The sequence below is a fragment of the Engraulis encrasicolus genome, chromosome 15, assembly GCF_034702125.1.
Source record: "Engraulis encrasicolus isolate BLACKSEA-1 chromosome 15, IST_EnEncr_1.0, whole genome shotgun sequence".
Classification (NCBI taxonomy): Eukaryota; Metazoa; Chordata; class Actinopteri; order Clupeiformes; family Engraulidae; genus Engraulis; species Engraulis encrasicolus.
In genome coordinates this window covers 41,776,129-41,789,598 of record NC_085871.1, presented here as the reverse complement: position 1 = coordinate 41,789,598, position 13,470 = coordinate 41,776,129, and the positions used below count along the sequence as shown (strand labels likewise).

At 42.0% G+C, this 13,470-nt stretch overlaps 1 protein-coding gene across 1 annotated transcript; it reads left to right on the top strand.

Moving 5' to 3' along the window:
• Positions 1 to 3,425: 3,425 nt before the first annotated feature.
• Positions 3,426 to 11,142, top strand: LOC134464653 (zinc finger and SCAN domain-containing protein 2-like). Its single transcript, XM_063218045.1, has 7 exons — positions 3,426 to 3,717; positions 5,054 to 5,146; positions 5,494 to 5,676; positions 7,073 to 7,143; positions 8,754 to 8,811; positions 8,972 to 9,065; positions 9,715 to 11,142. Exons 1-7 carry the CDS (start codon positions 3,706 to 3,708, stop codon positions 10,719 to 10,721), a joined length of 1,518 nt encoding a protein of 505 aa, XP_063074115.1. The 5' UTR covers positions 3,426 to 3,705; the 3' UTR covers positions 10,722 to 11,142.
• The last annotated feature ends 2,328 nt before the right edge of the window (positions 11,143 to 13,470 follow it).

Sequence of the window (13,470 nt, the reverse complement as noted above, 5' to 3'; positions counted from 1 at the left end):
AGCAGCATTAATGGTTAAATGGTTAGAGAGTTGGTCTTGGGATCACAGGGTTGCCGGTTGTGGACTTGAGCTCCCCTTGTAATACTGTGCAGAAAATAGCAAGGAAGATGTAATGAGGAGGGGTTGTCAAAAAGTCGAGAAGACTCGCTCACACTATTGCCTAAATAGGCTAATTAACAATTCTTAACTGGGTGCTGAATCCCACAAAAAAACATAAATGAATAAATGAAGCAAATGACAGCACTCTTCAGATTTCTTCTTTGTTTATTCGCCCACGAACGTTTCGGGCAGAGCCCTTCTTCAGCGTGTAATGGTGGGCGAATAAACAAAGAAGAAATCTGAAGAGTGCTGTCCTTCGCTTCATTTATTCATGAGGAGGGGTTGTGCCAGCTTTCCCAATGAGGAGTTCCATCCTTGCACTGAATAACCTGAATGACACTCGTCATCTCTGGGTTCAGATGCCCTGGGGGCAGAGCCTGGAGCTGAGGGAATCAAAGCTGAACGCAACCTCTTGAAACACTGAAATAATGTTTGGGGGCAGCCGTGGCCTAGTGGCTAGAGAGTTGGTCTTTCAATCTAGGGATTGCCGGTTCGTATCCCCCCCCTGACCTCTCCCTGCATCTCCATCCATGGCTGAAGTGCCCTTGAGCAAGGCCCCAACCCCACATTGCTCCAGGGACTATAACCATTACCCTGAAAAATAATAGTTGTAAGTCGCTTTGAATAAATGAAAGCGTCAGCTAAGTGCAATGTAATGTAATAATGCTGCTATGCCTTTTAGCATGTACAGTACAATCACTGACTTCTCTGCTACTACACCTTTTAACACTGATTGCTGACCTTTGTTAATTTCTACTGTTATACTGCTTATCTTACTACTGTTTTAACGTGCTACTATTTTAACATTCTGTCCTTGGGCATCTTGAAAGGAAATAAAATAAAATAAAAATAAATATTATTATTATAATCATTGTCATTATTATTATTGCAGGCGGTACTGGGGAGGCATACGGCCGAAGAAGATGGAGCGTGCGCGGAAGTGGGTGAACTGGGAGTTGGCCGAGTTCCTCTCGGAGATGAACGGGGTGTTCGTCAGGCACGACGGCATACGCCACTACAAGGCTGATCAGTTCGGCAGCGACCAGGTTCAATTGTCCAGCAGCGGCAATGATATTTTTCTTAGCTCCTTTGCTCAGGTTCTGAGACTTGTATGTCCGTGGGACTGAAACTGAAAATTCCTTCTGACAATATGCTGTCCTTCATGTTCGTTTTAATTGGACACAAATCCCCCCCTCATTTCATACCTTTTCAAATGGTTTTTCTTATTGGTTGTTTATATTGGATCACCCATTTTCTTTGGGGGGCGGTGGTGTCCTATCTGTCTATTACCTGTCTAGACAGATAAAGCTTCAACCTGTTTTTTTGTTTGTTTGTTTTTTAAGAAAAGAAAGAAATGGGCCTTGTTCACATCACCTGTTGAGAGTTGTGTCCTCCAATAGCAATGGGCCATCCTTCAGTAATTTACCACTACCTCAGTTCACTAGTGAATCATGGTCTTGGAATTACCCCCTGGTTCTCTGACCTTTTTATGTTGTCCTGTGTTGCATAGTCAGTAAAGCTATCTATGGCCGTCACACCTCCCATTAGGGTACACAATTACAGTGTACGTACCTGGTTAGGTACAGTGGAATAACTGGTGTGTGATATCAAGTGATAATGGCATGTTCTATAGAAGTCTTGCAATTGTCAAAAAGAGAAAAACATGCACAATCGTCTCAGAAAGATTGTGTACAGGACTAGCAAAAATCACATGAAAACTGAAAGTAAAGTCCGCGACACGAAGCTCCCGTTTCTCTTATTTTAATGTGACGTTTTGGGCAGCCGCGAACCCGAAACGTTACATTAAAATAAGAGAAACGGAAGCTTGGTGTTGTGGACTTTACTTTCAGTTTTCTACCGAAGTCTTGCACCCTATTCACCAACTTCAGCATTAGGGTACCTTGGGCCTCAGTCCAGCTCACTGCCTCCCTGGAAGAGATGTTCTCCTCATTGCCTTTGTATATATTGTACGTAATACTTCCTTGACTTTGTACATACGATTTTCCTTGTGTCTTGGTTTTCTATGTGTTTTTGTTATACTTTTTAGTAAATCAAGGTTTGAAAATGAATCCTCTCTGCCAACACTGTTTCAGTTAATTTATGTGTGTGTGAGTGTGCGCAGGCCCGCTGACAGAGGGGGACAAAGGGGTATGTTGTCCCGGGCCCAGGGAGATAGGGGGCCCAGAGTCGGGTCCCCATTACATTGTATTGTATTGCACATTGTATGTATTGGGTAGGGGGCCCTTTCAGATGACTTTTTCCTAGGCCCAGCAGAAGCTGTTAGCGGCCCTGTGTGTGTGAGTGTGCGGATAAGATGCAATAAGACGAGATAAACTTTATTGTCTGTTTGCACAGAAATTTGTCTTGCATGACACTTCTCCACAATCCACATATAAACGCACATAAAACATAATATGGCCTATAGTCTGGTCATCTAGGTCCAAAAGCTGTTAGGGCAGCACAGTTCAATAAATTGATTTAATTTAAAAACCTTAAATAGTCCTGAGTGGTGTTAAAAAGGGAAGTATGCATTCCAAGCAGATGTGTGCAGCCTACTGTTCTTCCCTTTCGTTAAGCAGTGCTATAGAATGAGGGAGAAAAGAGTGTTGATATTAAATTATTTTTTTCTGGTAGAACGTCTTCCAGAAGGGAGGAGCTCATATTCCAGGTTTTAGAACATGCAAAGTGTCCAGACGAGCAATCTTGTCTGCCATTCTGATATGATCCCACATTCTGTCTATGGTCTTAAAAGAAAGACTAAGTTTTAAGACAGAAGGAAAATCTATTGATGTACTGCAAAGGCATAATCATAATTTCCACACACACACACACACACACACACAAAACACAAGTGCTGTGCCTCATGTTGTGTTCTCAATTAATGCAGTGGTGAAACCTAGTGGGAGAACTGGAAGATGGTGAGAGAATTGGAATAGACACTTGCCAAACGGGAGCAAATGTACCCTATATGATTCAGTGGACAATATAATGAGCCAACCTGTAAAGTGGTTGTGATGCGTCATATGAGATTCATACAGACAGAAAAAAACGTGTATTGTTTATATAGCATTTCCCCCCAGGATTGAAACACTGTTATGTCCAGATTACTACACAATGCAATTAAGCAGTAACTTTTTTAAAAAAATTTTTTTTAATGTTCAAAATACCTTTAATTTACCCCACTGGTCATGACCAACCATTGAGATAAACCAACCCCAATTGCACATCCACAACAACTGGTGGCGGTAAAGCGCCGAGCTGGATGCCGATCGCCAATAGAGTAGTAGAAGAAGTATTTTCTGGATGTCTGTGGAAAGTAAATAAAAAAGCGTCGCGTAAGCTACTTTTACCGATAGATCCTTTTGTCCTTGTCGTTTTCTCCCTTGCTTTTGTCTCTAGGTTAGATTGTACGCCGGGAAGAAATGTACAACTGATGTTAGTGAGGCTAGTGGAAAGGAAAACGAGATTCTTTTTATTAAATGGACTGCTGTCACTTCCAGTTCTAGGCATTCTAACATCAGGCCTGATTGGACAAAGCCATCCTTGTTTTTGACATCGTGCCCTTGGCTTGAAGTTCCATACTTTCAACGCAGCATACACGCTATAATGGAGTGTGTGGTGAGTTTGGATTGAAGTAATGTAATACCTTTAGAATGGTTAAACAGTTGGAGAAGATGGGCTACAGACTACAATGACAATAAGTACACCAAAAGTTCCCTGAACTGACGTGTCTGACGTTTTGTTAGATCAGAGATTTCCCCTGTGAATGGATGCCCTTTTACTGTCCACTCACTAGAGCTATTCACAAATAGGGGCTACAATTTACGTTATGGATTGAGAACTTGTTTTTGCAGACCATTTAAATATATGTCAGTGGTGCAGACTCTACACGGGGATTTACCACTCAGTAGCCTATAGAATAATAGAATAGTCTACTAAAAGAAGGGGGATTAGCGTGAGGTGTTTTGTGCTACAGAGACGGCGAGAGATCTAGAAAAAACTTAGTAAGAATAACTTATAAAAGCTGGAATTACACATTCAGATTTACCCAAAGCAATGCACCAGTTTTCATTTTCAGATATTTCAGTAGTTGCTGGGGCCCAGGTTTGGACACATTACACCACACAGAGTATCTATGTATTGTAGATATGCTCCCAAATTCTATGATGTTGCACTGCATAACTATTGCACTGCACAAGTAGCCTATACTGTATATTGCACTGTATTCAGTATTGCACAACAACATGTGGGTGGTAGTAGGAGAGCAGGGGATCAAGGTACAGGAGTGTGGTGGGCCAGTGAGTCAGTGCATGTGTGTGTTCATTGATAGACCTACCAGAGCTCTAAATTGACACCAGCCAACGGGCCAAATGCTGGTGAAATTTCATTTTGGCTGGTAGAAAAGGCCAACTTACTAGCCACTTAAGCCCATTAGTAAGTGTGTGTACGGTCGGCTAGTATGATCTAACATCTGCCATTTGGCTGGAGGTGAAAAAAGTGAATTTTAAGGCCCTGCCTACTTCACAAGTCTGATGACAGCAAGTTGTCTGCATTACATCACATGACATGACATTAAATTACACTTAGCTGACACTTTTATCCAAATTCGCTCACAGGTATTACAGTGGTATTTGCTACAGTTCCAAGAGCAGTGTGAGGAAATGAGGGGGAAAAAAACTTTTGGTCCTTGTTTGTATTTACATGTAGCACAAGCTAAGGGCAAAGCCTCGCCAGTGTTGTGTCTCTCGCTCGCTCTCTCTCTCTCTCTCTCTCTCTCTCTCTCTCTCTCTCTCTCTCTCTCTCTCTCTCTCTCTCTCTCTCTCTCTCTCGTTCTCTCTCTCTCTCTCATGCATACACATTATATTTCATACTCAATTTACTTTCATACACAATTTACTTTACACACACAATATGTTGTCACTGAAATCACTGATCAAATGTTTTTCGCTTTTAGGTAAAAGAAATTTCCTACCATATTGTGGCAAATCACAAGCAAGCCTGCAGCGACCTTGAGAAAGCCAGCCGATTCATCACAGAAGCATTGCAAGTAGGTAAACCCTTTGTGTCTTGATAACCCCCATACATAAAATGCAATGGGGACCTACTTCCGGGGGCTCCCCTCCCCCTGGGCCTGTAACAACTGAACCCTTTGCCCCCACCTGTTTGCTTCCCTGAAGGTGATCTACACATATTTACATCTTTATTGGTACTTCCTAGGTAGACCAAGGTCATATTAAACAGTGTGTGTGTGTGTGTGTGTGTGTGTGTGTGTGTGTGTGTGTGTGTGTGTGTGTGTGTGTGTGTGTGTGAGATGATTATGATGTTGCGTGTGGGTGGTTGTGGATGATGATGATGATGATGATGATGATGGTGTGTGACGTGTGTGTTCATCAGAGTGAGTTTCAGCGTAACATGGCTCTATGCATGTTAATCCACCGTCTGGAGAAGAGGACGGCTGAACATGGAAGGACCCTAGTATCGGAGCAGGTGGAGGCCAGCCGGCAGCTGAAGCTCCAGGTGGATGAACTGCAGAAACAACTGGAAGACAAAGACAACTCACTAACACAAGCCAAGGAGGTGAGTGTGTGTCTCCTCCACACTATGGTGTGTTTTGTTAAAGCCCACCTGGGAAACTCCAACTCCCATTGTCATTGTGACACAGCACTCCACAGCACACAAGTGTTCACTGCACACAACGAAATTGCCTTTTATGCCTGGTTGCATGGTGGTTGCATGTTATGTTGGTTGCAATGCAATTTCCCATTAGCAACTACCAAAGTTGATAAATGCTAACAACTACGCTTTCCAGAAATGCACCCCTGGGCTGTAATGGACTGATCAAACCTATTTTCCGATCCACCTCAAATCCCCCCCTAGATCACACATGTGCTGTACCAAGGAATTAATGATAACCAATGTTGTGATTGTCGACTTGACTTGTCAAGCGATTCGTGAGTTGCAAGCGTGCAAAAATAAGCAATTATTTGGACTACACAACAGAAGTCACACGTCTGACGTGCAGCCACTTCAGCCGCGGTGCGGCGGTCGGGCGGTCTTACGACGCCAATCCAAACCTTTTAAAAATCACTGCTATCATAGGTGAAATCCCAGAGCACATGCCAAATTAAATCAGTATTTAGCTTGACTCGCTCCATTGACTTCCATTCAAAATGTAGCGAGCTACAGCCCCACGGATCAGAAATAGAAGGACATGACTTAGATGCCCCATAGCAGGGGTGGGGAACCTTTTTCAATCGAGGGGGCACTTCAAATTCCTCAAAGGGCCATTAAGTCCTTCAATGGCCGTAGTATGAACACAAACCAGGATTTCCCCCCTGCACTCTAGGCCTATATTGAAGGCAGCCTCCTTTAAAACAGACCCACCTTCTCTAGTAGCCAGGCCGTGCCCTCCTAGTGACAAACAGCCTCAGCGTTGCTACCAGTCAGGTCAAGAGCAATGCAAGTACTTTCTGAGCTCCCGCAATTGGGAACTCCCCCCACTTTGTTGGGAAGCAAACAACCATTAGCAAACCTAGGGAGGCTGTTTGGGAAATGCCGTTTTGGGAAATATTAATTGTTGTGCTCAGACCAAGTCTCGAAGAGATTTGAAAGTCGATAATCAGGCTACTTCTCAAGGTTCCCTGAAATATCACTTAATTGTATTGCAAATGTAATTTCTACAAAGTAAGAGTCCTTTACAAAACATGTAATTTTGTCATTTTATTTTGTCATTTCGATTCGCGACCCAGGTCATTTCCGATCCTTCCCCACCTCTCTCTCCCAGCCATTTCCTGTCTGTTCACTTCACTTTCCTATCAAATAATAAAGGCAAAAAAAGCCCTAAAAATATATATATTTTAAAAACTTAGTGTTTATCTCTTACATGACTGTAGGCTACGGTCATCAAATAATAATATCATGAACATGTGCACTTCTGTGTGTTTGTGTGTGTTTGCATTTTTGTTTTCTGCAGAGTATTGCTGTTCTGAAGAATGAACTGGGGGACCTGAAACAGCAGCTGCAGAGCCACCAGAGAAGTCACAGGTATCACACACACACACACACACACACACACACACACACACACACACACACACACACACACACACACACACACACACAAGGATACATGATGAAATGTTATAATATTTGCATAATATTAAAAAACAATACAAGGAAGAACATTTTTAAAATGAATTATGTTGAAAACCAACATGATTGCATAAAGAACCATCACAGAGAGATTGTGTCTCTCAGAAGCCAAGATGTCGAGGTACTTATTACTTATTTGGGTCAGGGACGTTGCAGCTGTAGCACACATCAGGGTGACGCAATGGCAGCTAGTGCCACTATTGTATGGATTTTTTTTGTTTTGTGTTTTTAGTCGACTATCTAAGAAACCTATTCATTGCCAACTAATTTATGGGCAAATCAATCAATAAAATGGTCAGCTTGCCGTCAGGATATGTTGTTTTAAGCATAACAAAAAGGACAACACAATGAAGAATATGCCAACCAGTTGAGCAGCTGCTGACATCACGTTTAGGACAAAAAAAAGGTTTTTTTTTGTTTTTATGTAATAAAAATCATGCCATCGGTCATTGTAACTACGGTAACTGTTAAGTCTCCTCTTATGTCCTGTCTTTTTAGTCTTATCCAACTTCATTACAGCACTATTTGCCCTGTCCCAACTTTTTTAGGATTTGTTGAAGGTATGAAATTTTAAATGAGCACATATTTTGCTGGAAATAATAATTCTGCTTAGCTTTATCAACTGATATGCTGTTTTTGCACAATGCTTCATCTTATTAACATATTGAATATTTCCAAAATGACAGCATTTTTCATTTTATTCACAAAATACTAAGTGCCCCAACTTTTTTGGAATCCAGTTTGTATTTTACTTACTTTTTTACTTAGTATGATTGTCATGAATAAGCCTGTGGTTAGGTCAGAGACATGCTTGCTTTGTGACTTGAATTACGCACGGCACCTTAAGGCACACCAACATGGAAGTTTGAAAGATCGCCCCTGGTGGCTCTGTCAATATTGCACTGTACACACGTATCTGGTGCTCTACCGCTTGAAAAATGTACAGCAAAGTGCAAGTGCATGTGTATCCTGCAGCAAGCAAATCGTCATCACTGCAGAAAACATGTCCTTGGACTTTAAGGTGCACTGTGTAATATTTTTAGTACTGGTTTATTTACAGAATTAATGCTTCTGATTAAAATATTAAGTGCACTACTAAACTTCTAAGTATTAAACTAAACTACTAAAAGTATTCATTATAACCAGGAAAATTGCACTTCATACATGAATAAGGGGTTCTTCTCTGTGTTCGCCATTTTGAATTTCCAGAAATAGACATTTTTAGCAGTAAAACTGACTATACTTTGGTCAAAATTATTAAGTATGAGTTTATTACCTGGTAATTATTCACGAAAAGTCCAAATTTGAAAATAGACAGCGCCGTTTCAATTAGCAGCATAGTTGCAATACCTATTCTGGCCACTGTCCTACGCAGTGCACTTTTAAGATGAGAGATTATAGCAGGAGATAAAACCATACTGTGGATTTTCTGGTTGAACATAAACATCAGCTTCCACCTTTGACCTTTGACCTTTGCCCATTCTTAATTGTGTCTCCTGCAGGACGATTCAGGAAGTGACCGAGTGGCTGCAAGATGGGGACAGCCAGCCCAATGCTGTGGTATGTGCACGTGCACACATGCGCACACACACACACACACACACACACACACACACACACACACACACACACACACACACACACAATCTTAATCTTAATCTTAATCCACACTCAATATTCATCTTAATTCATATTAATTTCTGCCACTTTTGATTTTCAGAAAGAGGAAGAGGAGGATGGTGTACTGCAGAACGTTCTTGTCCAAGTTAAAGAAGAAGAAGATGCAGATGGTGGATATCCATGTAGTCATCCTGGTATGACGCACACTCACACACACACACACACACACACACACACACACACACACACACACACACACACACACACACACACACACACACACACACACACACACACACAAGGCCAAAGGCAAATTAAAATGCCAATTACGGTACATGCAGGTTTTATGGCATTATTCCATTAAAGGGGAAATCCGGTGTAAAATGGCTGTGATGTGTCAGCAGCACCGAATTAGCCATCGTCATAAATCTCTATTTTCCACCTATTTCTGATGCTGAAAGTTGCTCAAAACTTCATTCTGTAGAGTCGCGGGTTGTTGACATGTAAAACATGGTTTGTTTAGAAACAATGCCGTTCTTACAGGCTGCGCAACAGCCGGATATAGCCTGCGCCGCAGCCAGTTTAACAGTTGCAGCACCTTTTAAGTGTGCCAAATGTGCAAAAAAGTAAAACATCAGTAGGGGGGCAAAAACATATGCACGACACTGTATAAGGTATATGCTAGCTACAGTCTCACTAAATATGGAAAGAAGAGTCCTTATGACTAAATAAAAGCGTGCCTAAGTTGCTTTTGAACTGGCATATTGGGAGTTGTTCTAGGCAAAAATGTATGGTATCAAGCTTTATGATTTTTAATTGTTTCTTTCTTTTCTTTTTTGGTAGAAATGGCAGGAAAAGGATCACAACAGTCATTTTCCGCAATCTGCAAATCCCCGGGCATCCCTGAGACAGAAGTGGATAGTGGAAGCCCATCTAAGCATCATGAGGATATTCACGCTGTATACAATGCCAATCTCGACGACACAGTACACGATGCCAACCCCGATGGCACAGTAGACAATGCCGACCTCGAGCAAGACCAGCACACACGCATGGGAAGGACGGCCTACCATTGTACTGGTTGTGGCGAATATTTTCTGGATGCACAGACGCTCGCCACACATAAACACATTCACACACGAGAGAAGCCCTATCACTGTACACTATGCGGCAAGACATTCTCCCAGTTAGGAAATCTCACGACACACCTGCGCACGCACACAGGAGAGAAACCTTACCGGTGCAAGCATTGTGGGAAGTCGTTTGCACACTCGTTTGCGGCCAAGCGCCACCAGCTAATCCACAATGAGAGGACAGGAAGAGGATTGCTACACAAGCTGTCTCACACCGGAGAGAACAGTCTCACCATACACAAGCTGACCCACACTGGAGAGAACAGTCTTACCGTACGGAAGCTGTCCCACACTGCAGAGAATAGTCTGGCCATACACAAACTGGCTCACACCGGAGAGAAGCCCTATCACTGTACACAGTGCGAAAAGAGTTTTTCCCAGTTAGGAAAGCTGAAGAAACACCTGCGCACTCACACGGGAGAAAAGCCCTACCACTGTGCCCACTGCGGTAGAAGCTTCTTGAACGCTCAACAGCTCATCATACACGAGCGCATCCACACAGGAGAGAAGCCCTACCACTGTACAGAGTGCAGCGCAAAGTTTTCCCAAATAGGAAATCTCAAAACACACCTACGCACTCACACAGGGGAAAAGCCGTACCGCTGTGGACAGTGTGGGAAGTCGTTTGCACAGTCGTTTGCGGCCAAACGGCACCAGCGTCTTCACGAGGAGAGGGACCGCCTCAATGCGCAGGGAGAGGCCCAGAATGACTTCTAAAGTACTTCTATAACTGGTATGATACTGTATATTCTATAATAGGTAAGATATTACAGACACTTTCACAGCAAGAAAAAAACATGCACATCTTACCACTGCATAAAAAGTGCAGTTAGGTAATTTCAGATCCATCAGTCAAGACCAGCTTACTCAAGGAGAGAGGCCCTACTTTGGACAGTGTGGAAGTATTATATCAAATAGAAGCCAGGACATTCGCACAGAAGACAAGACCTACCGCAGCAAACGGTACCACTCAGAATCAAATGTTAATTATGTCATTTTTTCAAAATGTTAATTAAGTTAAGTTAATTAATTACATAATTGTAGTGTACTGTGCCTTGGTAACTACAGTCATTGGAAAACGTCTATACACCCTTTCTTACATTTCTGTCAAAAGTGGTTATAAGACATGGTCTGATCTTCCCGGAAATCACAAGAAAGAACAGTGTCTGCTTTAACTTATTCCACTCTTACATACTATCATAATTTTAATGACCACAAGATGCAAATAGTCTTAAGAGAAGGCGGCATTAGTGTCACAGGTAGGAGGTGCGCGTTGTCAAGCGGCACCCCCTCTTATTATCAACTGCCTCGAGGAACATTGTACTCCCAAACACACCAAGACACACGAGAGTAGTTAAAGTCAAATATTTATTTTGGTTGTGGGCACAGAGTCCTGTAAGCGTGTGTGTGTGTGTGTGTGTGTGTGTGTGAGTGTGTAAGTGTCTTGCCCCTCCCCATAACACTATGAATTATAAACAAAAAAATAATATGTATAAGACTTGTTGTGCGGGAAGCCCATACTGAATTAGCTTTGTCAGAAAGTCTATGATTAATTCTCCATGTTTAATTATGAATTGTTGGCTATCTGTCAAGACTGACAAAACGCACTTCTTTCAGCGTCTGATCGATATCTTTGACGAATGGCCACAAGCTGTTAATAACAGCAAGCAGTTAATCTTTAACTTGTTGTTTAATAAACCCAAGAAAATGGTATGTCTGAGTATTTTCCTCATACCAGCTTTACATTATCCCGAGTATTTCCATTATAGGGGTCTATTAAATGTATATTATTATGTGTATTAATAAACAGTCATAAAATGGAAATTGCTTGAATAAAACAAATCTTACAGGCAGGCTTTTGGCGAAGTACAGTCGCACATGCGCAGAACAGATAGTGCAGCCCTGCGTGGTGAACATGTGCAGAGCGGACAGTGCAATTTCCGAATGGTGTACTTGCAGTCCCCAGTCCTGACTCCCCACTCCTCCGCCTTCTCCGCTGCCGTGTGTTCAATCACCTGCGCATCAAAAACCTCACACCCACCCATCGTGTTCACCAACCCCACCTGCACACATTTCAGTTCATTAATCCACAATTAAAACCATTAAAATTTTCCCCTGAGAAACAAATAAAACATTTTTGGTTCCGACCTCCACCAAAAGCCCTTGTCACCCTCTGACATAATTAGTATACCCGTGGCTTTGGATCCCTCAAAAGCTCATTAGAGAAGTTCAGACAAACAATACTGAAATCCATCAAATTGTTTAATAAAGTCAGTCGCTCTGGTGTTGCATATAGCTGCCCTGTCCAGTGGAAAGTGCACACCAGTCAAGAGTTCAATCTCGATGGAAAGGCATTGTCTGGTCCATGCCTCCCTTCAAATATTTCTCTGAAGACCTATGATCAAGAGTTTTATACATCTCTAAAAGGTTTACAAATCCATTTGTAAAAGTCTTGATGTTCACAAATGCATGGTAATAGAAAGCATATGAATGGAGTCAGCTTAGCAGTGTTGCTTTTGTCCCAAGTGGTCTTTGCCCTGCAAAATTACTCCAAGGACAAAGCACAGTCCTTAATTAGGTTAAAAACAGTCCAAGAGGGTCAGCTGAAGACTTACAGAAATCACTGGAACATATCGCCCTCTCTGTTGACATATCCACAATACTGACGGAGATAAACAAGAATGGGGTTCATTCTGCCAAAACAAAATTCATGGGGTTTCTGTCGAAAATAGTGTAAATGATGTGCGCCCATCCAGTAAAACAGGAGCTGGATCAAACAAACATGCGTAAAAGAAAAAAAATCCGCACACTGTGGCTGCTCACCAATTTATTGAGCACAAAAATGTGGACCGCTTCACGAGTTTCCTCAGGCCCTTGTCAGTTTGCTATTGCTATAACAATGTACTGACAAATTTATTGAGATATTTTACAGAAAAACATGGCAATCTGTCACGGTTGAAGCGCACAATAGGATGGCCGCTGAAACAGAACAACAATCCATATTTTAGAAGTAAATCGACTTTACAATGGCTTATAACAATTGAGTACACATTCTGAAATAGCCAAGTCAAAGCCCTGACAAAAAACAATTGAGATGATATGGCATGACCTCAAAAATGTCAAGACATCCCAGAAACTTTGCTGAAGAGGAGCAATTTTGTAAAGAAGAGCCAGACAAGATTCATCCTGAATTTTTGCCCGTCTGATCGGCAACCACAAGAACCGACTGGTTAAGTTTATTGCAACTAAAGGAGCAGCTATTGAATGCAAGGGTGTACTTAGTTATGCCTTGCTGTCCTGTGACTTTAAACATCTTATGGCCAAAAAATTATGAAATTATGCAATTGTTTGGGTGGTATTAGATAAAGCGGACACCTTTTGTTCATTCATGTGATTCCAGTGAAGATCAGACCATGTTAAATAGCCAATTTCAATTAAAATGTGAGAAATTGTAAAGGGTGTACAA